General features: G+C 39.4%; 9 protein-coding genes across 9 annotated transcripts; all 9 read left to right on the top strand.

Annotated features, from left to right (window-relative positions):
• Positions 1-1,650: 1,650 nt before the first annotated feature.
• On the top strand, positions 1,651-2,288 carry LOC131285499 (titin-like). The gene is made up of 2 exons (XM_058314356.1): positions 1,651-1,656; positions 1,737-2,288. Exons 1-2 carry the CDS (start codon positions 1,651-1,653, stop codon positions 2,286-2,288), a joined length of 558 nt encoding a protein of 185 aa, XP_058170339.1.
• A 1,774-nt stretch (positions 2,289-4,062) lies between these two features.
• LOC131285498 (mantle protein-like) lies at positions 4,063-6,906 on the top strand. Its single transcript, XM_058314355.1, has 3 exons — positions 4,063-4,068; positions 4,138-4,641; positions 6,541-6,906. Exons 1-3 carry the CDS (start codon positions 4,063-4,065, stop codon positions 6,904-6,906), a joined length of 876 nt encoding a protein of 291 aa, XP_058170338.1.
• A 1,148-nt stretch (positions 6,907-8,054) lies between these two features.
• LOC131285497 (uncharacterized) lies at positions 8,055-8,845 on the top strand. The gene is made up of 2 exons (XM_058314354.1): positions 8,055-8,261; positions 8,333-8,845. Exons 1-2 carry the CDS (start codon positions 8,055-8,057, stop codon positions 8,843-8,845), a joined length of 720 nt encoding a protein of 239 aa, XP_058170337.1.
• Positions 8,846-10,401: 1,556 nt separating this feature from the next.
• On the top strand, positions 10,402-11,017 carry LOC131285496 (uncharacterized). Its single transcript, XM_058314353.1, has 2 exons — positions 10,402-10,407; positions 10,472-11,017. The coding sequence occupies exons 1-2, from the start codon at positions 10,402-10,404 to the stop codon at positions 11,015-11,017; spliced, it is 552 nt and encodes a 183-aa protein (XP_058170336.1).
• Positions 11,018-12,378: 1,361 nt separating this feature from the next.
• On the top strand, positions 12,379-13,004 carry LOC131285495 (titin-like). Its single transcript, XM_058314352.1, has 2 exons — positions 12,379-12,384; positions 12,453-13,004. The coding sequence occupies exons 1-2, from the start codon at positions 12,379-12,381 to the stop codon at positions 13,002-13,004; spliced, it is 558 nt and encodes a 185-aa protein (XP_058170335.1).
• A 1,376-nt stretch (positions 13,005-14,380) lies between these two features.
• Positions 14,381-15,031, top strand: LOC131285494 (titin-like). Its single transcript, XM_058314351.1, has 2 exons — positions 14,381-14,386; positions 14,447-15,031. Exons 1-2 carry the CDS (start codon positions 14,381-14,383, stop codon positions 15,029-15,031), a joined length of 591 nt encoding a protein of 196 aa, XP_058170334.1.
• A 3,757-nt stretch (positions 15,032-18,788) lies between these two features.
• On the top strand, positions 18,789-19,439 carry LOC131285493 (titin-like). The gene is made up of 2 exons (XM_058314349.1): positions 18,789-18,794; positions 18,855-19,439. Exons 1-2 carry the CDS (start codon positions 18,789-18,791, stop codon positions 19,437-19,439), a joined length of 591 nt encoding a protein of 196 aa, XP_058170332.1.
• A 1,258-nt stretch (positions 19,440-20,697) lies between these two features.
• Positions 20,698-21,348, top strand: LOC131285492 (uncharacterized). The gene is made up of 2 exons (XM_058314348.1): positions 20,698-20,703; positions 20,764-21,348. The coding sequence occupies exons 1-2, from the start codon at positions 20,698-20,700 to the stop codon at positions 21,346-21,348; spliced, it is 591 nt and encodes a 196-aa protein (XP_058170331.1).
• Positions 21,349-22,927: 1,579 nt separating this feature from the next.
• LOC131285491 (mantle protein-like) lies at positions 22,928-23,596 on the top strand. The gene is made up of 2 exons (XM_058314347.1): positions 22,928-22,933; positions 23,012-23,596. The coding sequence occupies exons 1-2, from the start codon at positions 22,928-22,930 to the stop codon at positions 23,594-23,596; spliced, it is 591 nt and encodes a 196-aa protein (XP_058170330.1).

The following is a 23,596-nucleotide window of genomic DNA, read 5'->3' as shown; positions in this document are numbered from 1 at the left end:
TCTCCATCAATGTTGATTTTGTCTTGGCCTTCTTTTCAGTATTAAAAATATTCTGTAATTTGGTATGAAGTTTTAACTTTCAAGTTTTCATGTTTATATAAACTAAGAATCAATCCGGGGAGATAATCGAAATAATGTAACTGCTGGTTAAAAAGCAAAGAGAATCATTAGAGGTCGTAGTTTATTTAATGACAGTATGGGGAAAATCAAAGAACAACAAGATATAGTTATATTAAATATTTAGCTTTCGTTCTAGCAGATGATTTTTAGATTATATAAGATGCTTACTACACTAAACTAATCAGATGTTTGCGTTGATAACACCACATGTATCGTTAATAGATTGTATTTGGGATTTTCTATTTGGATAAATAATATAATCTATTAATGTTGTGTCGATGTTCAACGTGCTTTCAATTCCACTATTTTTATTCGATAATGTACTTACATTAAAAAAACGTTAAAAATGGTGTGTTTTATACATGTATCGTAGTTTGCAATGTTTGCACCAGTTCAGTGATTTAAAGATGTAAACAAATGTTTACGAATTTATTTTTGATATTTCTCTTTTATTACGATGTCTCACAGTCTTTAACGATGCTAAAAATTTAACGAGAGGGCATTTTTAGCCATTGGAGACTCCACAGGCTTTCGAATTGCACAACAGGTCCTTAAAATGTAACTTTAATCAATATCTCTCCAAGTGTGGGTCAATGATTGTTCGAGGCTTGCTGTTGTGGCTGGATGAAGTTTATGTTATGTATGTTGCTGGATGACCTTAACCTTTATTACATGTGCTATATGCTGACCACAGGTCCTTCCCCCAAAAATATCAGTCGTTTCTATAACCAGTACTGAGTACAGACTTTGGTATGGCCAAATTTATTAAATATATCATTTGATTGCTGGCCGTACTGTTTTTTATACGCATAACATACTTACTTAAAATCCAGGTGTTGACTTCCGTATGTACGTTATCGATTTCTGAAATCATCATCCCAGATTTAAACGATGGTGCAAACATTATCACGCATACAGTATAACCAAAATATTCTTATCTGAAAAAGAAGGCACGATTGAAGGAGCGTCTTTCGAGTTTTTATTTGTCCAGCTCCACTGATGTGTGATGTGTTACAGCGGTTCCAAGACTTGGATAATAATCATCTTAGGAAATGGAATAGAAATTACAGAATGTAAACAGAACTTCTTTGGCCGATTTGAACGATTTGATTTGGGACTTTTTTGAGTGCGTAAATTTTATGATTTTATTTCAGTTCATGTGTAAAATTGACGAAATAGCAAAGATAAAATAAGAAATATTCATCCAATAACCAATAACATTTATCAATGATAACTTCGACAATATATGTAATCGAACGTGTAAAATTGCGCTAAAACGTCTAGAGTCTAGACTTTTACGTAAAAAATGCAGTAGTTGTGTTCCTCACCGCGATTAGCCGTTGTATGCAGTTTGGGTCACGCAAGATCGACTTTCTCCATAACTTCAGATGCGTAGATGGGCAAAAGGCGAATTGGTGATAATTTATACAGTTAACATGAAATTTTGTGATATAAAACGGAGTCTTCGACGGTAGCCTATCATTCAGTGTTGATCCTTCAAACGTGCAGTACATCAAACACTAGGCAGACATGAAGGTAAGATACAACGTGAAGATATTCGTATAACATCGTTTTTGAGCTCCATTAGTCTAACGGAATCGACTCTGGCATTACAGGCGTTCATCGTATTCTCTATGGCTCTGGCCATCGCCAGCGCGGGTGCAATCAACGATTCCAAGAAGGAGAAACGTGGACTGTATGAGCTGGGATCTTCCCAACAGGAGTCGTTCGAGACCTACGGCTACGAGACCCAGCACAACCATGGATACTATGGCAATGACTATGTCCAGAAGGAGGTGAAACAGGTCATCACGAAGAAGGTCCCAGTTCCGTACCCAGTCGAGGTCGAGAAGCACGTCCCAGTGGAGGTTAAGGTCCCGTACCCAGTTGAGGTCGAGAAGAAGGTCCCGGTGTACGTCGAGAAGAAGGTCCCAGTGTACGTCGAGAAGAAGGTCCCGGTCCATGTCGATCGTCCGTACCCGGTGGAAGTTAAGGTCCCAGTCCATGTCCCAGTCTACAAGAAGGAATACGTCGAGGTCCCGAAGCCGTACGCAGTTCATGTCGATAAGCCCTACCCGGTGTACGTGAAGGAGCCCGTGTACGTCGAGAAGCAGGTCCCAGTGACGGTTCACATCAAGGAACACCACAAGAAGCCGTTCTGGGGTTAAGATGCAGTATTGACGATATTCAAAACTGATGAAATAAATAATGAAAAAATAATTTCGTAAACTGTTCTACATCCTCATTTACGGTTTCCGAATGGACGAGCTACTTTGGGGATTACATGAAAATATCTTGCCCGCTTCAGTAATTAGCTTTTCCAATCAATCGTAAATTAATTATACCTCATATTCAATGATATCAAAAAATATTTCAAATGAATTAGTGTCAAGTTTTCCTTCAGCAGAGGAACTTTGTTTTTGAGTATAATTGTATAACCACTTTTTAATTCTAGCACTTCTATTCTCTATACGGCATAGAATCAAATAAATAAAACAATAGCATTTGTATTGCTTATTGGAACTATTTTCATGTTATGATTATGTTTTTTCCAAAACATTGCCTTATTAAATAATTAAATAATTATAATAACTATTGAACAAAACAATTTTTCGTGTATGGGTAGTTTTGCTTTTCTGTAAATGTTTATATTGATATTTTTTCATAGTTTTCATGAGGATAACAAGTGATGTGCTTCATAACTGTCCACAAGGATGAACCAAATCTATAAAAGCAACATTTCAAAAGAAAAAAGAAAAGTGAATTTATTGTGTTATATTCTACTTAGTCAAAGGTAATTATAACTAATGCGATGCCTATTCAATAAATTTTATTGAACTCGCACATTATTTTTTTGCATGAAATGGTCAACAGACAAGAGTGACTTCAATGTTTTAAATTGTTGCATCAAATATACGTTAATCAATAGATCAGGATCATATGAATTGTTTCGTATAAACCATTGGTCCAGAAAAACGCAACGGCACCTTCTCGGAGGCTAGGTTTCAGTCCCACCTATAATCGAACCTTCCTCTGTGACTGACTATCAACGTAAAACCAGCAAAGGGAAAGGCGGGTACCCTTAGTGGAAAGGTAAAATCGAAGAGATTATGCCTAAGAAGTTTAAACTCGATATTTTTTAAATCAACTAAACAACATTTAAAACATATAATTTGGCATAACCAACCATCTTAGGCAATGGGAAAGAAAATTATTGAAATAAAAAAAATATCTTTGTTTACTAACTTTTGTAATAAACATAAACATAAACATAAACAACTATTGATTGCATGGTTTTTAATTTTACATCATATTTGAATTTGACAAAGTAGTGCAGATATTACAAGAAATACTGATCTTAGCTTTAATAATATTTCTCAATATAAGTTAAACCAAAATAAAATATATCGACCTTTAATAAATAGTTTTGTCAGGAATCATCCTAAGGAGCGCGAACAAAAACGAATACAAGTTAGTGGCGACGCTTACTGGAGCGAATAAAAAATCTAGCCTTTACTTTACTTCAATTTTTATCGCGACTGCCCATTTTTACCCAAAGGTGCTTTATTTATGACTTCGACGGTCGACCTCAGGGGTCATCGATCCTACGATCCCGGTGGCTAGTCAGCTGATTGGCGACGGTCCATTTTTGGACACATCCACTATCGATCGGGCTATCTTTTCTGACCCGAATTGACAGCCTGCGTTAGGAACGAAAAGTGTTTCTAACAAGTGTATAAGTATGTGTTCATTACGATGATGAGACGCTTGGGTCACGTCAGATTGCAGTATGACGTCAGATGAACTGATGGAGAAAAGGCGAATTGATGATAATTTATACAGTTTAAAAAGTGTGTGATATATAAAAGAAAGTCCTCCTCGACAGATCATCATTCAGTTGTGATCCTTCAAACGTGCAGTACATCAAACCAGTAGGCAGACATGAAGGTAAGATACAATGTGAAGATATTCAACATCGTTTTTTTTTATTTATTGAGAGTAACTGTGACATTACAGGCGTTCATCGTATTCTCTATGGCTCTGGCCATCGCCAGCGCGGGTGCAATCGCCGATTCCAAGAAGGAGAAACGTGGACTGTATGAGCTGGGATCTTCCCAACAGGAGTCGTTCGAGACCTACGGCTACGAGACCCAGCACAACCATGGATACTATGGCAATGACTACGTCCAGAAGGAGGTGAAACAGGTTATCACGAAGAAGGTCCCAGTTCCGTACCCAGTTGAGGTCGAGAAGCACGTCCCAGTGGAGGTTAAGGTCCCGTACCCAGTTGAGGTCGAGAAGAAGGTCCCGGTGTACGTCGAGAAGAAGGTCCCAGTGTACGTCGAGAAGAAGGTCCCAGTTCACGTTGACCGCCCATACCCAGTGGAAGTAAAGGTCCCAGTCCATGTCCCAGTCTACAAGAAGGAATACGTCGAGGTCCCGAAGCCGTACGCAGTTCATGTCGATAAGCCCTACCCGGTGTACGTGAAGGAGCCCGTGTACGTCGAGAAGCAGGTCCCAGTGACGGTTCACATCAAGGAACACCACAAGAAGCCGTTCTGGGGTTAAGATGCAGTATTGACGATGTACAGAACTGATGAAATAAATAATGAAAACTGAATATGTTTTTTAGGTTGATATTTAATGGAAGCAAATATGGAACGAATATGGTTTTATTGGTATAAGTTAGTTTGATAACGGATCGTTGACTTTTCTATATTTTTTCGTTTGACAATTTGTTTTTCTTTTAAAAATGTGGATTATAAGGCTATCGATTTGACTAAAAGAATTTCATACCCAAATGTTTCTCACATGGAGTGTGATATTTGGTGCTTTATACTGCAACTTCTTGTTATTCAACATCTGCTTGTGATGCATTTATATTTAGTGTTACGACAAGTTGGGACAACTCTATACAACCTGTCATCGCAATACAGATTTCTAAATCTGTCGAATGTCGATTTTTATACGATGTCTTTTATTCGGAAAAGGGTTGTTAAAAAAGATAATGTTACGAAGATTGTTGAAGATTAATATTATTGATGCATGTTGAAAGCGTTAGAGTTAAATTGTATCTTATATTCTATTAGATTTTCCCGATACCATGATGCAAATAAATTTTTGCGAGCAGAAAAAAATGATTGCATATAGGTCCTATCCTATATGATGTTTCTGTTGATTGAATTTCCATTAATGTTTTTGGTGCAAATAAAATATGTATGACACTGCACCAGTACGAGACTTATCATTACAATTATTACTATTGAGATATCGACCCACATAAACATTGACATGGGGGTCCGCGACAGCCGAGCGGTAGAGCCGGTTAGAAAATCGGCCCATGAGCGCCGGGGCTCACCACCTCGACAGCGTGGGCTCGAATCCCAACCGAGACCGGATCCTCCCCTGTACTAGAGCGACTGACTATCCATGTACAACAGGGAAACAAGTCTCGTAAGCCCTTAACGGGCAGGCATGACTAAGAGGTCGTTACGCCAAGAAGAAGAAACATTGACTTGGGCTAATACTATTTTGCATGTATAGATTATAACATTTACTATGTTTAGAAGTATTTACTATATGATTCTTTTTAATTAGCACTGAGGACGTCAATCCAGATTTCAGACTAGGTTTCGATTGTCACAAAAATGAAACGATAATAGATACTCGACAAGAAAATTGAAAACATGAAATGGATAATTTTTGGTTCAGCAGCACACTTTTTTAATGAAATTATTTTCTGAGAAAATTCCGGTAGACAGTTGACCGCATAACTTGGTACGATGGTTAGCAAAACGATGACCTTCAAAATCAGCATTGGCTTTTCATATTTTACACGCCCCGCTGGTAAAAGTGGCCGCGTTGCAAATTGTTCCATTACGACTACGTTTTGGGCCGTGTTACGTGGCTAAAGATGAGGGTGTGAGAGATGTGGATAAAGATGAGCTAAAGTGCCATCCCGTGTGCATTTCGGCCCCACATCGCGTAACGCCACCGGTGCGTGTCGGATGAGGAGGGTGAGGATTTTCTTTTATGGCAAACGTCGAGCTAGCACTGAATCCGAGAGATCAGCTGGAACTATAAAAGCATTGGTAGGGTCTTAGTTTAATCATCATCCAACAGTCGACCGTTGCACGGAGCAGTTGTTCACACAAGGCACCGCGTAAAACAAGGAAAGGCTACCATGAAGGTAAGATAGCAAAGGAAGACCTGAAGATTTCCGACCATTGATGGAATACTAATGTTGGTTTCTGCTCACAGGCGTTCATCGTGTTCTCTATGGCTCTGGCCATTGCTAGCGCTGCGAAACTCGACGATTCTAAGAAGGAGAAGCGTGGACTGTATGAACTAGAATCGGGACTCGAATCGTACGAAAGCTACAACCATCATGAACCACTCAACTATGGTTACACCAAGAAGGAGGTCATCACCAAGAAGGTCCCAGTCCCGTACCCAGTTGAGGTCGAGAAACACGTCCCAGTGGAGGTGAAGGTCCCCTACCCGGTGAAGGTCGAGAAGGAGGTGCCATTTGTCGTGGAGAAGAAGGTCCCAGTGTACATTGAGAAGAAGGTCCCAGTCCATGTCGATCGCCCATACCCAGTGGAAGTAAAGGTCCCAGTCCATGTCCCAGTCTACAAGAAGGAATACGTCGAGGTCCCGAAGCCGTACGCAGTTCATGTGGAGAAGCCTTATCCAGTGTACGTGAAGCAGCCCGTGTACGTCGAGAAGCAGGTCCCAGTGACGGTTCACATCAAGGAACACCACAAGAAGCCGTTCTGGGGTTAAGCCTTTTTTCGAATGTGGATAGGTCCAAGGAATCTGTTTTTGTTGATGATGTAAAATAAATGTAAAAAATTAAGATACCTTTGTTTTAATTCGCATAACATGTATAAGATATTCTACTGTTCACTACTATGACACTAGTAAAGATAGCTATACTTTGGTATGATTCTGATTTTAACACGGAACACCACATAAAACCGTTCTGGGGTTAGGCCTTTTGCCAAATTCGGATAGATTAATGAAATCTGATATTGTTAATGATGTAACACAAATGTTAAAAAATTAAGATACTTTTGTTATTTATTGCCTTAACATCATCCATCTCTTCTTCATCTCATCAAAAAAACATATTTTGGTATGATTCTGATTTTAGACATATTTATTTGTGTAGATCATGTGTTTAAGAGATGATCATGCACATATTAAAGATATTAACCCAACGCAAAGAACTATAATTAAAAACAACATTCTGGGTTAAATTTGGTGTCTCAGATTGCACTGCCAAATACTGTTTTGCTCAAATATACGTTTTGGTTTAGTTTCAGCAGCAAACATCTTTATACAGTACGCTTACGATTTAGTACGACCCGGTAGCTAAGAAAGCTCTGGTAATAATATTCGTTGCAGCAATCAGTTTCATTTACTATGAAATGTTTTTCAGCTGAAATCAAACTTCATAAAGAATATGGTATGTCTACGATATTCTCTTTACGACTTTCACCCCAGTTTTACTTATCTTGAGCTGAGATGCTTACCCTTGGGTTGAACATTAGCGATATCTTTGAATAACTCAAACTAGCGTAATGAAATTAGGATATGTGATTTGATACAATTTTTTTTAACGAACTATTGTCACTTTGGTTAAAACTTATTGCTAGTTCGAGCTGTGCGAATGTCAATGTTTCCACGCAACAAAGCTTTTAATGCACCAATATCGATGATCTACGTTTCTAAAAGATATGTGTCCGATAAAGCTTTGATTGCGACGAGAGGATGTTTTGTTGTTTCAGGAAGTTTGGCAATGCTATAAAAAATCAATGTTATGAATTACAAAGCGATGGCAACCTCGAAACCAGCTTGCCATGTACGCATCGATAGACCTTTAGCTTTTACGGTTGGTTGATTCTCCTTCTTTTTTGGTGCCTATAAAAATGCGAAAATGTGTAAGCTGGAGAGACAGAGATAATAAAAAGCAAGAGTTTTCCTTGGAGTTTCTAAGCGTTACAATCGCGGAAAACGCTCACTATAAATGCACCGCACTGTCGACGGATAAGCATCATTCGATCACGATCGTTCGTAGCAACAGCAAGCAGACGGTAGACGCTCGCACATCAAACATTGGAAAGGCAAACATGAAGGTAGGATTGATCATGGGGTTTTCTGTGGATTGCAGTATAAAGGCTGGACAATTTTTATCTCTTATCGACAGGCGTTCATTGTGTTCACCGTGGCTCTGGCCATCGCTTGTGCGGCGGAAGTCGATGATACCAAGAAGGAGAAGCGCGGCCTGTTCGAAGAGTCGTATGATAACTACGGCTATGACAACTACGGGCTCGGGTACGAAAAGGAGGTGAAGCACGTCATCACGAAGAAGGTCCCAGTTCCGTACCCAGTCGAGGTCGAGAAGCACGTCGCCGTCCCAGTAAAGGTCCCTTACCCGGTGAAGGTCGAGAAGGAAGTCCCGTACGTTGTGGAGAAGAAGGTTCCGGTGTACGTTGAGAAGAAGGTCCCGGTCCATGTCGACCGCCCATACCCGGTGGAAGTGAAGGTCCCAGTCCATGTCCCAGTCTACAAGAAGGAGTACGTTGAAGTTCCGAAGCCGTACGCAGTTCATGTGGAGAAGCCTTATCCAGTGTACGTGAAGCAGCCCGTGTACGTCGAGAAGCAGGTTCCGGTGACGGTCCAAATCAAGGAACACCACAAGAAGCCGTTCTGGGGTTAAGCTGCTGTTGAAGTCAAGACCTGTACGAAATGAATGATGCCAAAAATAAACCCCGTTAATTGATGAAAGTAGTTCATGTGGTGTGTATGTGTTTTTTAAAAATTTCATTCAATTTGGGATAATTTGTGACTTCATCTGTTGAACAAACAAGTGATTTTACTCATCGTTTTTGTAGCTACCACTCGATTGTTTAGTTTATAACAAATATCTTATGATAACTACGCCATTCTCAAACCTGTGTTGGAGTAGGAGGTGGGACTCATCATCATCATCATCATCATCGGAAGATCAATCGCTTAAGAAGATTGAACATAGAGAAGTTGTTTGTAATTTTGTCTATAAATAGATGGAATCACCCTTAAATCTAACAGGAGATGAGTTGGGCTACCAAATGTGCCTAAGCTTACCATGGAAGTGAATCTGGAGATTTCTGGAGATTTTTCTTCGAAAATAAGTTAAACTTTTGTGAAACGTGTACAGGATATTGTTATTGAACTCTTTGACTTTTTTTGTTAATCAAGAACAATCTTAAAAATGACCGTTTACACGATTTCTTCTTCATCATCTTTGGGGCAACGACCTTCCTCCGTTGTGCCTACCCCATCAAGGGTTTAGTTGACTTTTCTCCTTTGGGTACGGCAGTCCTCTCATACGGGGGAGGTTCCGATCCCGGTTGGGATTCGAAACCACTTCTCGGCGTTCGTTTGCCAATTTTCTATCCACCATAACCGCTTGGCTGTCGCGCACTCCCCGATTTCAACAAATGTGAGGAACATAAGTTCAAATCTGAAAAAATGGAACTGAATTAGAAATTAGAACTTAGAAATAAACGTGATTATTTTAGGGCTTGCTGTGCCAAGGGTATTGCAAGTTTCAGAGTAATGATGGAAGCGAACAAATATGACATAGCATGCATAAATATTTTAAGAGATGTTGTTACTAACCTTTAGTTTTTACTAAAATTATGTAAGGTGTTTTGTGGCATCCATTGATGTGTACTGTTTTAATAGCCTGGATGTTCCTTGTACTTACATGAATGTCTGTGGAAGGTTCATTGCGTGGTGTTATATTACGGTGATATGTATTGTTGATAGTGATATGTTTTATGTTGAAAAGAAGGATGATAGTTATAATGTATATCAACAATCACTGTTGCTGTTGTTAAAACCACTTCAAATTAAATTAGGTGCTTTTTCGGATTTAATTTATACTTTTGTAAAAATCATCTTCAGTTGTGCCTTTTCAAATTTGTGAAACTGAAAAACGTTAGAAATTCACCCAAATCAATTAGAAATCGGTCTGGTAAAAATTATACGTTAATAAAAGATGAGAGTGTGTGTTTGGCGAATTATCTGTGAGGCTTGCAATAAAAGAAATTGTAATCAATTATTGTTCCACAAACAGGCATAACGCAGAAGTTATACAATCGTGTTTTGATGAAAGTGAATTTGCAGTGAAAGTTCAACAAGTAGAAACTGAACCATATATATTGGCAGCAACGATCGCTTTCGATCAGTCTTATCGTCATCTTCGGTAAAGCACAACTAGTGACAACAATGAAGGTAAGTCTAACATACCACGCGTTAACCAGAGTATTTTGATGGATCGTCGGGTTTGTGTTCAAAGTTCCTACTTGCAGCGATTGTCATGCTCCTCGTGAATGATGCTGCAGTCATGGGTCACCCTCCTCAAAAGACAACTGAATCGGCGGAAGATTACCAGGAACATCAACAGTCGTACGAGCATTACGATTACGATCAGCACTACGGCCACTATAGCAACGGCTTCCCAGAAGAGGCAGTGAACGAAATCGTCACAAAACAAGTACCGTATCCGGTCGAAGTTCAAAATCATGTTCCGGTGGAGGTGAAGGTCCCGTACCCGGTGCAGGTCGAGAAGGAGGTCCCAGTTGTGGTGGAGAAGAAGGTCCCAGTGTACGTCGAGAAGAAGGTCCCGGTCCATGTGGATCGCCCGTACCCGGTGGAGGTGAAGGTCCCAGTCCATGTCCCAGTCTACCAGAAGGAATACGTCGAGGTCCCGAAGCCGTACGCAGTTCATGTCGATAAGCCCTACCCGGTGTACGTGAAGCAACCCGTATATGTTGAAAAATATGTGCCAGTGACGGTTCACATCAAGGAACACCACAAGAAGCCATCGTGGGGCTTGTTTTAAGAGAAAACTTTGTTTAATGTAATAAGTTTAATAAAAGTTCTGTAATTTAATTCAAGATGTCGAAGTTTTTCTTCTGGTATTATTTTCATTGGAAGCTTATGCAATATTGCAGCGCACATGAGAAACTAACATGGAGGTATACATGACAATCAAGTTCTTCTTCTTCTTGGTGTAACGACCTTATTGATCATGCCTGCCCGTTAAGGGCTCACGAGACTTTTACCCAATGTGTACTTGGATAGTCAGTCCTCTCGTACTGGGGAGGGGGTCCGGGTCTCGGAAGAGAAAAGCAAACTCAGTGTCCTAAAGTTAAATATAGTTTATAACATGTTGTTTTATTGTGTTGGTAATTAGTTACTACGCTACATGGATGTGTATTTACTTTTGTAATATCATGTTCATAATAAGCTAAAGTTTTTAACAAACCCGCCGAAAAAACGTTTTTTATGTTAGATACAGTTTTTGTGGGTATATTTGCTGTAATTTCCTATTTATTTTATTTTTTTTACGTACTGAGCAATATTTTTCAATGGTGAGATTTTAAAATTTACAAAAAATTTATTAAACTGGATGTACAAATCTGTAAAGATAATTACCTTAACATTTGTTAACATGCAGTACATGTGTTTGTAGCAATAACGGAAACTATCAAAATTCATCCATCATTCAAAGAAAGCAAAATGTTGCTTAGACATACAGGGTATTTCGATATAAACAAGCGCCGTGATGTTGTTCTTGAATAAACATCTTAACTTAACCTAATGAATTAAACTTATGCATAGTTGCTGTGCCTTACTTCGTCAGCAGTATTAATTTTCCTACTTCAAATACGAGGCTAGGTTTTCGATGTGAAGAATGTATTTAAATACGAAACTAACAAAACTCTGGTAGATTGATAACATACATCGTGTTTTCTCAAGCTCTATAGGGTATTATAATATCGCAGAGTGAAGAAATATGAAAGGCATGTATGCTGACAATAATGCGATGATCTCATTACACGTATGCATCAGACAATGACTAGTTGTAAAAAACGACTTTTTCAGTGAATGATCCTCTGTCAGCATGTGCTATCAAACTTTTCCATGTTGTGGAAGATATGGCACATATGGCGGAGATATTGTAACCAAGCTTTCATATACGTTTTGATTCACGCAAGATTGATTTTTGTCTCTCACGTACGAATGTTACAGCGGATGGTGAAAGAAGAAACCAAAAAGAGCGTTGCAATTTGACCTACCACGGTGTTTTATATCCGTTATGTTACTCCGGTTGGATCATATAAAACGAAGGCAGCGGCCGCAGATTATCATTCAGTTGTGATCCTTCAGACGTGCAGTATATCAAACCAGTAGGCAGACATGAAGGTAAGATACAATGTGAAGATATTCAATATCGTTTTTCAAATTTCATGAGTGTAATCGTGCCATTACAGGCGTTCATCGTATTCTCTATGGCTTTGGCCATCGCCAGCGCGGGTGCAATCAACGATTCCAAGAAGGAGAAACGTGGACTGTATGAGCTGGGATCTTCCCAACAGGAGTCGTTCGAGACCTACGGCTACGAGACCCAGCACAACCATGGATACTATGGCAACGACTACGTCCAGAAGGAGGTGAAACAGGTCATCACGAAGAAGGTCCCAGTCCCGTACCCAGTTGAGGTCGAGAAGCACGTCCCAGTGGAGGTCAAGGTCCCGTACCCAGTTGAGGTCGAGAAGAAGGTCCCGGTGTACGTCGAGAAGAAGGTCCCAGTGTACGTCGAGAAGAAGGTCCCAGTTCACGTTGACCGCCCATACCCAGTGGAAGTAAAGGTCCCAGTCCATGTCCCAGTCTACAAGAAGGAATACGTCGAGGTCCCGAAGCCGTACGCAGTTCATGTCGATAAGCCCTACCCGGTGTACGTGAAGGAGCCCGTGTACGTCGAGAAGCAGGTCCCAGTGACGGTTCACATCAAGGAACACCACAAGAAGCCGTTCTGGGGTTAAGATGCAGTATTGACGATGTACAGAACTGATGAAATAAACAATGAAAACTGAAAATCTTTTTGATGTGATTCTTGATCCATGTAATTTACTATGAATGTTACGGAACTGATTTAGAAATGTAAATCTTTGTTTTATAGTCCGTTCTTAATGTTATGTAGTGTGAGAAACTTTGAAGTCGATCACTTATGCTTTCTATCTAATTGTTATTCATTTTGCATATCAATAGCTGACCTTCATATTAGACTGGCCACCATGATACACTCCAGTCGAAATGTTTGATATATTATTCCATTGGTACAATTTTTGATGAAGTAAAAATTATCATAGGTTTACCGTAAACTAACTATAATATAGTAGATATATATATTTTTTAAAGAACCATACTTATTACTGGTGATGGGCATTCTTAAACTTTTGAAAATTAAATGGATTAGTTCTTACTTCAAAAGACGTACGTTTTCAACTTTATGCGTATTTTCTAAATTCAGCTGGTTATTAAATACGTTTTAACATCCGTTTCGAGCGTTTGTAACTACTTCGAACAGGTTTTTGAAAAAATAGTACAACGCATTCAATTTCATCTTCGGTAACTTTGAACAGTGATGCTTTGTCTCGTTTTTATGAAGTTTAAGAATTGTCTGTAATGTAAAACTGTGTCTTAGTGCTGCAAATTGAAGCTCTTTTTGATACAATTAAATTATCGCAAATTTGAAATTTTATCATTCAGCTTCCAATTTATTTTAGGAGCAGAAAAGATCATTTTTATATCAGTTTAAGAATAATTTGCTTGGCTAGTTCATCTACATACATCCCTAAAATTGTTATCAAGCTTTGAGTTTTTCAAACATATGACACAAAGTTCTCCATACATATTTCGTTTGTTTAAATGAAAAAATAATGCAATTTTTTTTATTATTCTCGTCAATCATAAGTAATCCCTCGAATATCCGAGAAGAGAAGTGCATGAAACCCTGGTAAACAATGTAAACATCTATCCTACTACTACAGCAAAACTGAGTCGCAGATTCGAATTTTCTTTTTGTACATGTAACATTAAATCAAGTCCAAATGTCAACTTGTACTGATTTACAAATATCTTCAGGTTATATCAAACTGGTCCCGCATTTAGACGACGCTCTTAAGATACAATATGGCTTACGTTTACAATGGTTTCTTCGTTATGTGCTTGTGATGTACGTTACACATGATCAATTTTCGGAATTTCTCTAGTTGGCAACAGTAAGAGATAGCAAGGCGAAGATGGGAAATAGTTGATGCTTCGAGGTTTCGCGATATAAAACGGCCAGCTGGCTTGGGTAAATCATCATTCAGTTGTGATCCTTCAGACGTGCAGTACATCCAACCAGTAGGCAGACATGAAGGTAAGACGCATTACAAAGCTCTTTTAACTATCAGAGTCTAAAGGTTCCAACACTCTACAGGCGTTCATCGTATTCTTTGTGGCTCTGGCCATCGCCAACGCGGCACCAACTGACGAAAAGACGAAGGAGAAGCGTGGACTTTATGAGGTGGAATCTCCCAAACAGGAGTCGTATGAATCCTACGGGTACGAGAATCAGCAAAACCATGGATACTACGGCAATGAAAATCTGGAGAACCACGGCTTCTATGGCAACGATCACGTCCAGAAGGAGGTGAAACAGGTCATCACGGAGAAGGTCCCAGTTCCATATCCAGTTGAGGTCAAGAAGCACGTTCCAGTGGAAGTCAAGGTCCCGTACACAGTTGAGGTCGAGAAGAAGGTCCCGGTGTACGTCGAGAAGAAGGTCCCAGTGTACGTCGAGAAGAAGGTCCCAGTCCACGTAGACCGTCCATACCCAGTGGAAGTGAAGGTCCCAGTCGAGTACACAGTCTACCAGAAGGAATACGTCGAGGTCCCGAAGCCGTACGCAGTTCATGTCGATAAGCCCTACCCGGTGTACGTGAAGGAACCCGTGTACGTCGAGAAGCCAGTTCCGTTCACTGTTCTCCTGAAGAAGGAGCACAAGAAGCCGTTCTGGGGCTAAGATGTACAGTTGTTAATGTAGAATAAAATATTGAAAATTAATTTGAGCATGCGTTAGTAATTAGAATCAATTTCATACGTTGAGAATTATGAAATAGGCACCGTTTCTTATTTTGTCAAATGTATGAAGCTTGATTTGAAATGGTGGCAGCACAATTGGGGTTCTTTTGCATTTCATATGATTGTTTTGTTTTTGGTTTACACACTTATCGGACAAATAGAGGGGGACGTCAAGTTCAGCATTTTGACATTTTTGTAAGTATACTCAGTGTAATGTATACGGAAGAACGCAAGTGTATCATTTTATCGCTTAAATTATTTCACCTGGAATTTCAACCAACTTTGTCATATTAAAAGAAGATATTATTGATAATTTGGTCCATACTATCCTGCTTCTCGAATGCATTTACACTATGATGTTTCTGCACGAATTAGACATGTCTCAACGAAACAAACCGAATCAGGCATCAAATCGGAAGCTTCAAGATTGTTTTGGTGCTTGAAAACATACTGGGATACGGAATAATGCATACAAAATTTAGCATTAAACATTGTAGCTTTTTGGTTAGATATACACATTTTTTCCACGTTATATGTTTCTTCGTGTTAAAACGGACACTGAATTGTTCAGGTGGATATGATTTGACGACAACATCGATGCGCTGTAAAATAATCTAGATTGAATATGATGTGTATTACCTGAACTGTAAGTCGTGAAATATTTTTCTTTTTATTTATTGTTATTTAAATTTTGTACTAAATTATATGTTGCGTCATTTCAAAATGATTTCACAACAAATCAATAATGAATATTAAAGAATGTTGTTTGTCCAATAGAGAATGATATTGATTTGAAAAGCCCACAAGCATTGTTTAACAAAACAAGGTTGATAATTTAAAAAGTGGGTTATGGTTTACGAGGTGTAACGGTAACTTGTAAAACAGCATAGATTTGATAAATTTCATTGATGTAATTTTTATAACATATGAAAAAAAGGAACATGCAATACGAAATTTCTAAACGCATCGATGGTGTGATATATTTTGCCGGTACGTAAGGAAAAAATGGAACATGGCGATATGGAGAAGTCACAATATCTGACTTCGCCGCATGAGCACTGGATATATAAAAGCCCCGACATGTGGATAGCAGTGCATCATTCAGTTGTGATCCTTCAAACGTGCAGTACATCCCACCAGTAGGCAGACATGAAGGTAAGACGCATTACAAAGCTCTTTTAACTATCAGAGTCTAAAGGTTCCAACACTCTACAGGCGTTCATCGTATTCTTTGTGGCTCTGGGCATCGCCAACGCGGCACCAACTGACGAAAAGACGAAGGAGAAGCGTGGACTTTATGAGGTGGAATCTCCCCAACAGGAGTCGTATGAATCCTACGGGTACGAGAATCAGCACAACTATGGAACGTACGCAGTTCATGTCGATAAGCCCTACCCGGTATACGTGAAGGAACCCGTGTACGTCGAGAAGCCAGTTCCGTTCACTGTTCTCCTGAAGAAGGAGCACAAGAAGCCGTTCTGGGGCTAAGATGTACAGTTGTTAATGTAGAATAAAGTATCATAACGAATAATTTCGTGTTGCGCTTACACCTTATTTTGCTTTGTTGAAATATGTATATTATGGATTTCGACTTACAAAGGTTCTGATACTACGATATCTTCTTTATTTTAATAGTTGAGTTATTCTCTTATAATAGTTCTCTGATTTGTTTTTTTTGTTTTTACAATTTTGTTCTATTGTGGAAAAGTAAGGTTCTTTCGTTTTTTCAATAAGTTTAGCGGCAGAAAATTCTAAGCATAACCTGAAAGCACAAGTAATAAAATCTTCAAGAAAGAAGCTCTATCATAAGCAATTTGCATTGGGGCATGAAGACTTCTTTAAGAAATTAATTTGTAACTTCCATTAAATGGTAAGGTAATGTGAGGCAAATGTGGCTCTTAAGCGAACAACATTCATTTCTTACAGTTCATTCAGGAAAAATGTCTCAAACTTTCAAAGATCGATTTTCTACCCTCTCTTTTATAACAAAAAAAAACACAAATGAAGCGACGTTAAAACTCCCAGATTGTTGTCGAAACGACAAATTTTAAGACCACTCTTTACAAGGAGTCGATTGTTGGGCAAAATGGTCCAGATCGTGGGACAGGTTGAACTCCGTCGATATTTTTTCAATAGATCTATTTATCGTGGTCAATGTTTTTGAGTATCCATAATTCCATTACTAAAAAGGCTTTCTCAGAAAAAAAAAATCTAAAAGAAAATCTAAATAAAAGTTTATTTTCTTACAATGAACTTTACATCATATATTTCAACATGACATTGCTAAAATTAATAATGAGTGAGTTGGGTATGCCAAATACGTAATTTTAATTAATTTAGTCGATACATTGCCATACTGAATAAGTTTGGAAAACGACGGTTTTATCTACCATTAATAGCGGTGCATTCTGCCCCATATAACCCAATGCAGAATGTTTCAATGTTTGTCTCCACATTCAAAATGTACGGATTATGCATCCAACTCTGTTCAGTTCAGATTCGTTAAGTAGCATATTGAGGTACTGTGCTGAATTGCAAAATTTTATTCTAACATTTGTTATAGCTTAAACTATCGTGTTAAAGTATTACATGATTTCAGGCTTTATCAGCTTTATCCTGTTTTCTCTGAACAATCTTATCGCCTTGAACGTCTCATAAGATGTATTAGTTTATACTTGAGATGAACGTTTGTAAATTTTAAAAGAAGACTATTTTATTATTTGGTGTGGGATCTAATCTCGAGTCTGGCACCCCCCGGTATTACGAACGACTGACCACCGATCTACAATATACCGTCTTTCGGTCATCAAAAACTCTCTTCGGAGAGAGGCCTTGTCCCACTTGGGGATGTCGTGCCACATAATTTTTTTTTTATTATTTTACTATATTTTTCGTTTCAGTAAATTTATATGGATCTAGATATACTAAACAGTTTTTTTCTATTATTTTTTTAGAATGTATTATGTAACGGTAAACAATAGTTATTGCGATGTTGAAAAGAAGTACTAAAAAGAATGTACAAAAGTGTTAGAAAATGGATCATTCAAAGGTTTATATTTTCGATTGCAATTTTGCAAGATCATGAACAGTTATGTCCTATTCAGACATTGTGAAAATATGAACATAACAATGTGAAAATATGAAAACATAACCTTGCGAAGTGAAGTTACGCTTTACCTCAACATTGAAATTTTGGTAACCACTTCCACGTGCTATTTTATAATTTTAAAGTTCTTCACTAATTTGATATAAACTAGTAATATTGAACCAGAAGACATGTGTTTTATTTAAAAATCAGGAACACAGATGTCTTCAAAATAAATAAAAAAATTTTAAAATTTTTAAATAAAAAAACATCTACTTAAAGAAAACAATACAACTCAAGGTTTACAACAGCTAAGTATTGTGATGTGAAGAAATGTCATCTTGTTTATCGAATAAGCCGTTGGCTACATGGAAAGAAAAGGTATACCAAAGGCATTACAACATGTTTTAAACGCATCGATGCTTTCATACATTTTCACCGTGCGTCGTAAAATCAAACGAAATGAAGAAATAGCATCCGAAACAAACGACGGTAACAAATATTACTTTTGGTTTCAATAAAGGAGGGGTATATAACCGAGCACTTGAGTATGGGAGTGCATCATTCAGTTGTGATCCTTCAAACGTGCAGTACATCCCACCAGTAGGCAGACATGAAGGTAAGACGCATTACAAAGCTCTTTTATCTAGCAGAGACTAATGGTTCCAACACTCTACAGGCGTTCATCGTATTCTTTGTGGCTCTGGCCATCGCCAACGCGGCACCAAGTGACGAAAAGACGAAGGAGAAGCGTGGACTTTATGAGGTGGAATCTCCCCAACAGGAGTCGTATGAATCCTACGGGTACGAGAATCAGCACAACCATGGATACTACGGCAATGAGAATCTGGAGAACCACGGCTTCTATGGCAACGATCACGTCCAGAAGGAGGTGAAGCAGGTCATCACGGAGAAGGTCCCAGTTCCGTACCCAGTTGAGGTCAAGAGGCACGTTCCAGTGGAAGTCAAGGTCCCGTACACAGTTGAGGTCGAGAAGAAGGTCCCGGTGTACGTCGAGAAGAAGGTCCCAGTGTACGTCGAGAAGAAGGTCCCAGTCCACGTAGACCGTCCATACCCAGTGGAAGTGAAGGTCCCAGTCGAGTACACAGTCTACCAGAAGGAATACGTCGAGGTCCCGAAGCCGTACGCAGTTCATGTCGATAAGCCCTACCCGGTATACGTGAAGGAACCCGTGTACGTCGAGAAGCCAGTTCCGTTCACTGTTCTCCTGAAGAAGGAGCACAAGAAGCCGTTCTGGGGCTAAGATGTACAGTTGTTAATGTAGAATAAAATACTGAAAATTAATTTGATCATGCGTTAGTAATTTCTTTGCATTGTAGAATCAATTTCATACGTTGAGAGTTATAAAACAGGCACCGTTTCTTCTTATTTTCAAATGTATGAAGCTTGATTTGAAAAGATGGCAGCACAATTGGGGTTCTTTTGCACTTACCATATTTTTATATTTATTTGCCAATTTGTTAGCCGGACAAACAGAGGGGACCTCAAGATCTGCAATTTAAATTTTTTATAATAATACTCGGCGTTATGTAAGAACGTTATATGTATCATTTTATCACCTTGATTATTTTAACTGAATTTTTTAATCATTATTTACACAATTAAAGTATATATTATTGCTAATTTGGTCCATACTATCGTGCTTCTCAAATGTATTCACACTATGATGTTTCTGCACGAATCATAAATGTCTCAACAAAACAAAGCAAATCAGGCATCCAATCGAAAGCTTCACGGTTGTTTTGGTGCTTGAAAACATACTGGGATACGGAATAATGCATACAAAAGTGAGCATTAAACATTGTATCTTTTTGGTGTGATCTTCTCATTTTTTCCTCGATATATGTTTCTATATGTTAAAACGGACACAAGTTTATTTAGCTGGATATGATTTGACGACAACATCGATCCTCTGTAAAACAACCCAGATTGAATATGATGTGTATTACCTGAAGTGTAAGTCTTGAAATATTTTTCTTAAAAGCTTTTTACTAAATTATATGTTGCTTCATTTCAAAATGATTTCACAACAAATAAATAATGAATATTAAAGAATGTTGTTTGTCCAATAGAGAATGATATTGATTTGAAAAGTCCATAAGCATTGCTTAATAAAACAGGGTTGATAATTTAAAAAGTGGCTGACCGTTTAGGATGAAACGGTATTTCAAATGACTTCGTGACCTGGTTTCTAAAATTATCGTTAAAGCCTTACAAGTTGTTATTCTACTTGTAACACAGCAAAGATTTGTGAAACTTCTTTCCATAGATATAATTGTTGATAACATATGAAGAAAAGGAACACCAGAAACATGCAATACGGCTTTTCTAAACGCATCGATGTATGTAGGAATAACACGGAACGTGGCGAAATGGAGAAGTCACAATATCCGACTTCACTGCAGGACCTCTGGAGATATAAAAGCCCCGACATGTGGATTGAAGTGCATCATTCAGTTGTGATCCTTCAGACGTGCAGTACATCCAACCAGTAGGCAGACATGAAGGTAAGCCGCATTACAAAGCTCTTTTAACTAGCAGAGTCTAAAGGTTCCAACACTCTACAGGCGTTCATCGTATTCTTTGTGGCTCTGGCCATCGCCAACGCGGCACCAAGTGACGAAAAGACGAAGGAGAAGCGTGGACTTTATGAGGTGGAATCTCCCCAACAGGAGTCGTATGAATCCTACGGGTACGAGAATCAGCACAACCATGGATACTACGGCAATGAGAATCTCGAGAACCACGGCTTCTATGGCAACGATCACGTCCAGAAGGAGGTGAAACAGGTCATCACGGAGAAGGTCCCAGTCCCATACCCAGTTGAGGTCAAGAAGCACGTTCCAGTGGAAGTCAAGGTCCCGTACACAGTTGAGGTCGAGAAGAAGGTCCCGGTGTACGTCGAGAAGAAGGTCCCAGTGTACGTCGAGAAGAAGGTCCCAGTCCACGTAGACCGTCCATACCCAGTGGAAGTGAAGGTCCCAGTCGAGTACACAGTCTACCAGAAGGAATACGTCGAGGTCCCGAAGCCGTACGCAGTTCATGTCGATAAGCCCTACCCGGTATACGTGAAGGAGCCCGTGTACGTCGAGAAACCAGTAACTTTCACGGTTTTCCGTAAGAAGGAGCACAAGAAGTCGTTTTTCGCTTAGAATTTCGTTAAGTATAGTAAGGCATAAAATAGCTACAATGTATATCTATTTTTTGTAAATCCTTTATCTTATCCGAAAGATTATCTGGGAACGTTAGTAAACGTACAAATGATTGCGTTTTTCTGTTTAACATAGCTGAGGTTGTAATGAGCATTGAGAAGAATTTGCAACTAATAACTTCATCCCTTGGGGAATTACTGTGATTGAATGCAGCAACGGTAAAAGACTGTGAAGGTTAGTAAAACTAAAATAATACTAAAATAATTCACGCAAGTTATGGTATGAAATATTACTAATTGTGACAGAAGCCTTGAGTGGATTTGATGAACATCATGTACAATGTTGAGATAAGGAATACGAGCACCTACCTGAAATAAAGACATGCAAACATTCATATGTATTCGTTTGAAAAAATTCTGATGTGTTAGTTTGTATACATCAATCAATTCTATGGATATTTGATTTAAATTAAACTCACGTTATAAAAGGCTGATTACATCTGGAAACCTTTATTAAGCCTTCAAATGCATCAACGTCGTACTTAACTATTACTGGCGATTCGTAACTGGCGATTCCCGCCAAATGTACTAATTTTAAATGATTTACCGATCAGAGGATATACGAACAAACAGAAGGTTTTCAGTAAAAATTCTCATAGGCAAAATCTCTATTGAATAAATACTGCTCGTCAAAAATTGTTTAATGTTCTGATTATTAGTTACGCAAATAAATTTGAGGAATCAATCGTTTATATCGTTTTGTCCACAGTTTCAATAGTATGCAAGATTTTCAAGCTGTTAGCACGTACTGATATAGGTATTTAGTGAGGTTGTATACTTTGGTTTTCATTTCATTCACATTACCTGCCGAATTTAGCAAGCGACCGGAAGAAGCCATGGATTGTTAAGCCTGTATTGCGCGGTGTATGCATGATGTTTCTTCTGGCGGACACGGACGATGGTCTGTGACATTCAACCGAAGGGAAGTTTACCGGTCGATCGTTTGCAATCGCGCTGTTGAATGAGTTGAAGTTATCCATTCGCCGGTGTGCATTTTTAGTCGTAGGTGTACCGTTGTCAGATGTTGAGTAACGAGCAGTGTCAACGCCTCAGCGACCCCCGCCCTGTGGAAAGTGCCAATATCGGTCAAACACCCGCCAGGCCTGGGTCGTGCATCAATTGGGTGCGCTTGGATGCATTTGCCATCGCGATGGACGCGAGTGCGATGGGAGGGCGATAAACTTGTGCTTTCTCGTCAATTCTCTACTCACCGTTCGAAAAAAATTTTAACAGCTTCGCGTCCACGGTGCGAAGCAATCGTGCGAGGAGCAACTCCGCCTAACGAACTTTGGGGGCTAATTGCGCAAAAGAAGCGATGTGATGGTAGAGAGAAGCGCTAGTATTTGTGTAACTTACTGGAATCAACACAAAAGCGACGAACCTAAGAAGAGAGATTCCCTTTCCCACCTCTGCTGAGGGTAGTATAAAATCCGTTGGCTGAGGTGGAGAACCGCATCATTCGGTTGTGATCGTTCACTGAAGTAACGTAGACGGTAGACACCAAATCTTAGTAGGCAGACATGAAGGTAAGTACTTCTACCGAGGGTTACTAGATTCTGTACCCAAGATGCCCTTTGTAACCATGTCAACCAACTTTTTTCCAGGCGTTCATCGTATTCTCTATGGCTCTGGCGATCGCCAGTGCGGGGGCAGTCGTCGATTCCAAGAAGGAGAAGCGTGGACTGTATGAGCTGGGATCTTCCCAACAGGAGTCGTATGAGACCTATGGTTACGAGCATCAGCAGACCCACGGATACTACGGCAATGAAGAGCTGGAGAACCACGGCTTCTATAGCAACGATCACGTCCAGAAGGAGGTGAAACAGGTCATCACGAAGAAGGTCCCGGTCCCATACCCAGTTGAGGTCAAGAAGCACGTTCCAGTGGAGGTCAAGGTCCCATATCCAGTTGAGGTCGAGAAGAAGGTCCCGGTGTACGTCGAGAAGAAGGTCCCAGTGTACGTCGAGAAGAAGGTCCCAGTCCACGTTGACCGTCCATACCCAGTGGAAGTGAAGGTCCCAGTCGAGTACCCAGTCTACCAGAAGGAATACGTCGAGGTCCCGAAGCCGTACGCAGTTCATGTAGATAAGCCCTACCCGGTGTACGTGAAGGAGCCCGTTTACATCGAGAAGCCAGTGCCGTTCACTGTTCTTATCAAGAAGGAGCACAAGAAGCCGTTCTGGGGCTAA

Source organism: Anopheles ziemanni, chromosome 3, assembly GCF_943734765.1.
Source record: "Anopheles ziemanni chromosome 3, idAnoZiCoDA_A2_x.2, whole genome shotgun sequence".
Classification (NCBI taxonomy): Eukaryota; Metazoa; Arthropoda; class Insecta; order Diptera; family Culicidae; genus Anopheles; species Anopheles ziemanni.
This window is presented reverse-complemented; position numbering and strand designations above follow the sequence as displayed.

Bases quoted from the DNA above. Each gene is read 5' to 3' on its own strand.
- LOC131285498 (XM_058314355.1), top strand. The intron at 4,642-6,540 runs GTGACGGTTCAC...TACACCAAGAAG, and splicing joins ACGTCGAGAAGCAGGTCCCA to GAGGTCATCACCAAGAAGGT.
- LOC131285497 (XM_058314354.1), top strand. From the start codon at position 8,055: ATGCGAAAATGTGTAAGCTGGAGAGACAGAGATAATAAAAAGCAAGAG. The intron at 8,262-8,332 runs GTAGGATTGATC...TCTTATCGACAG, and splicing joins TTGGAAAGGCAAACATGAAG to GCGTTCATTGTGTTCACCGT.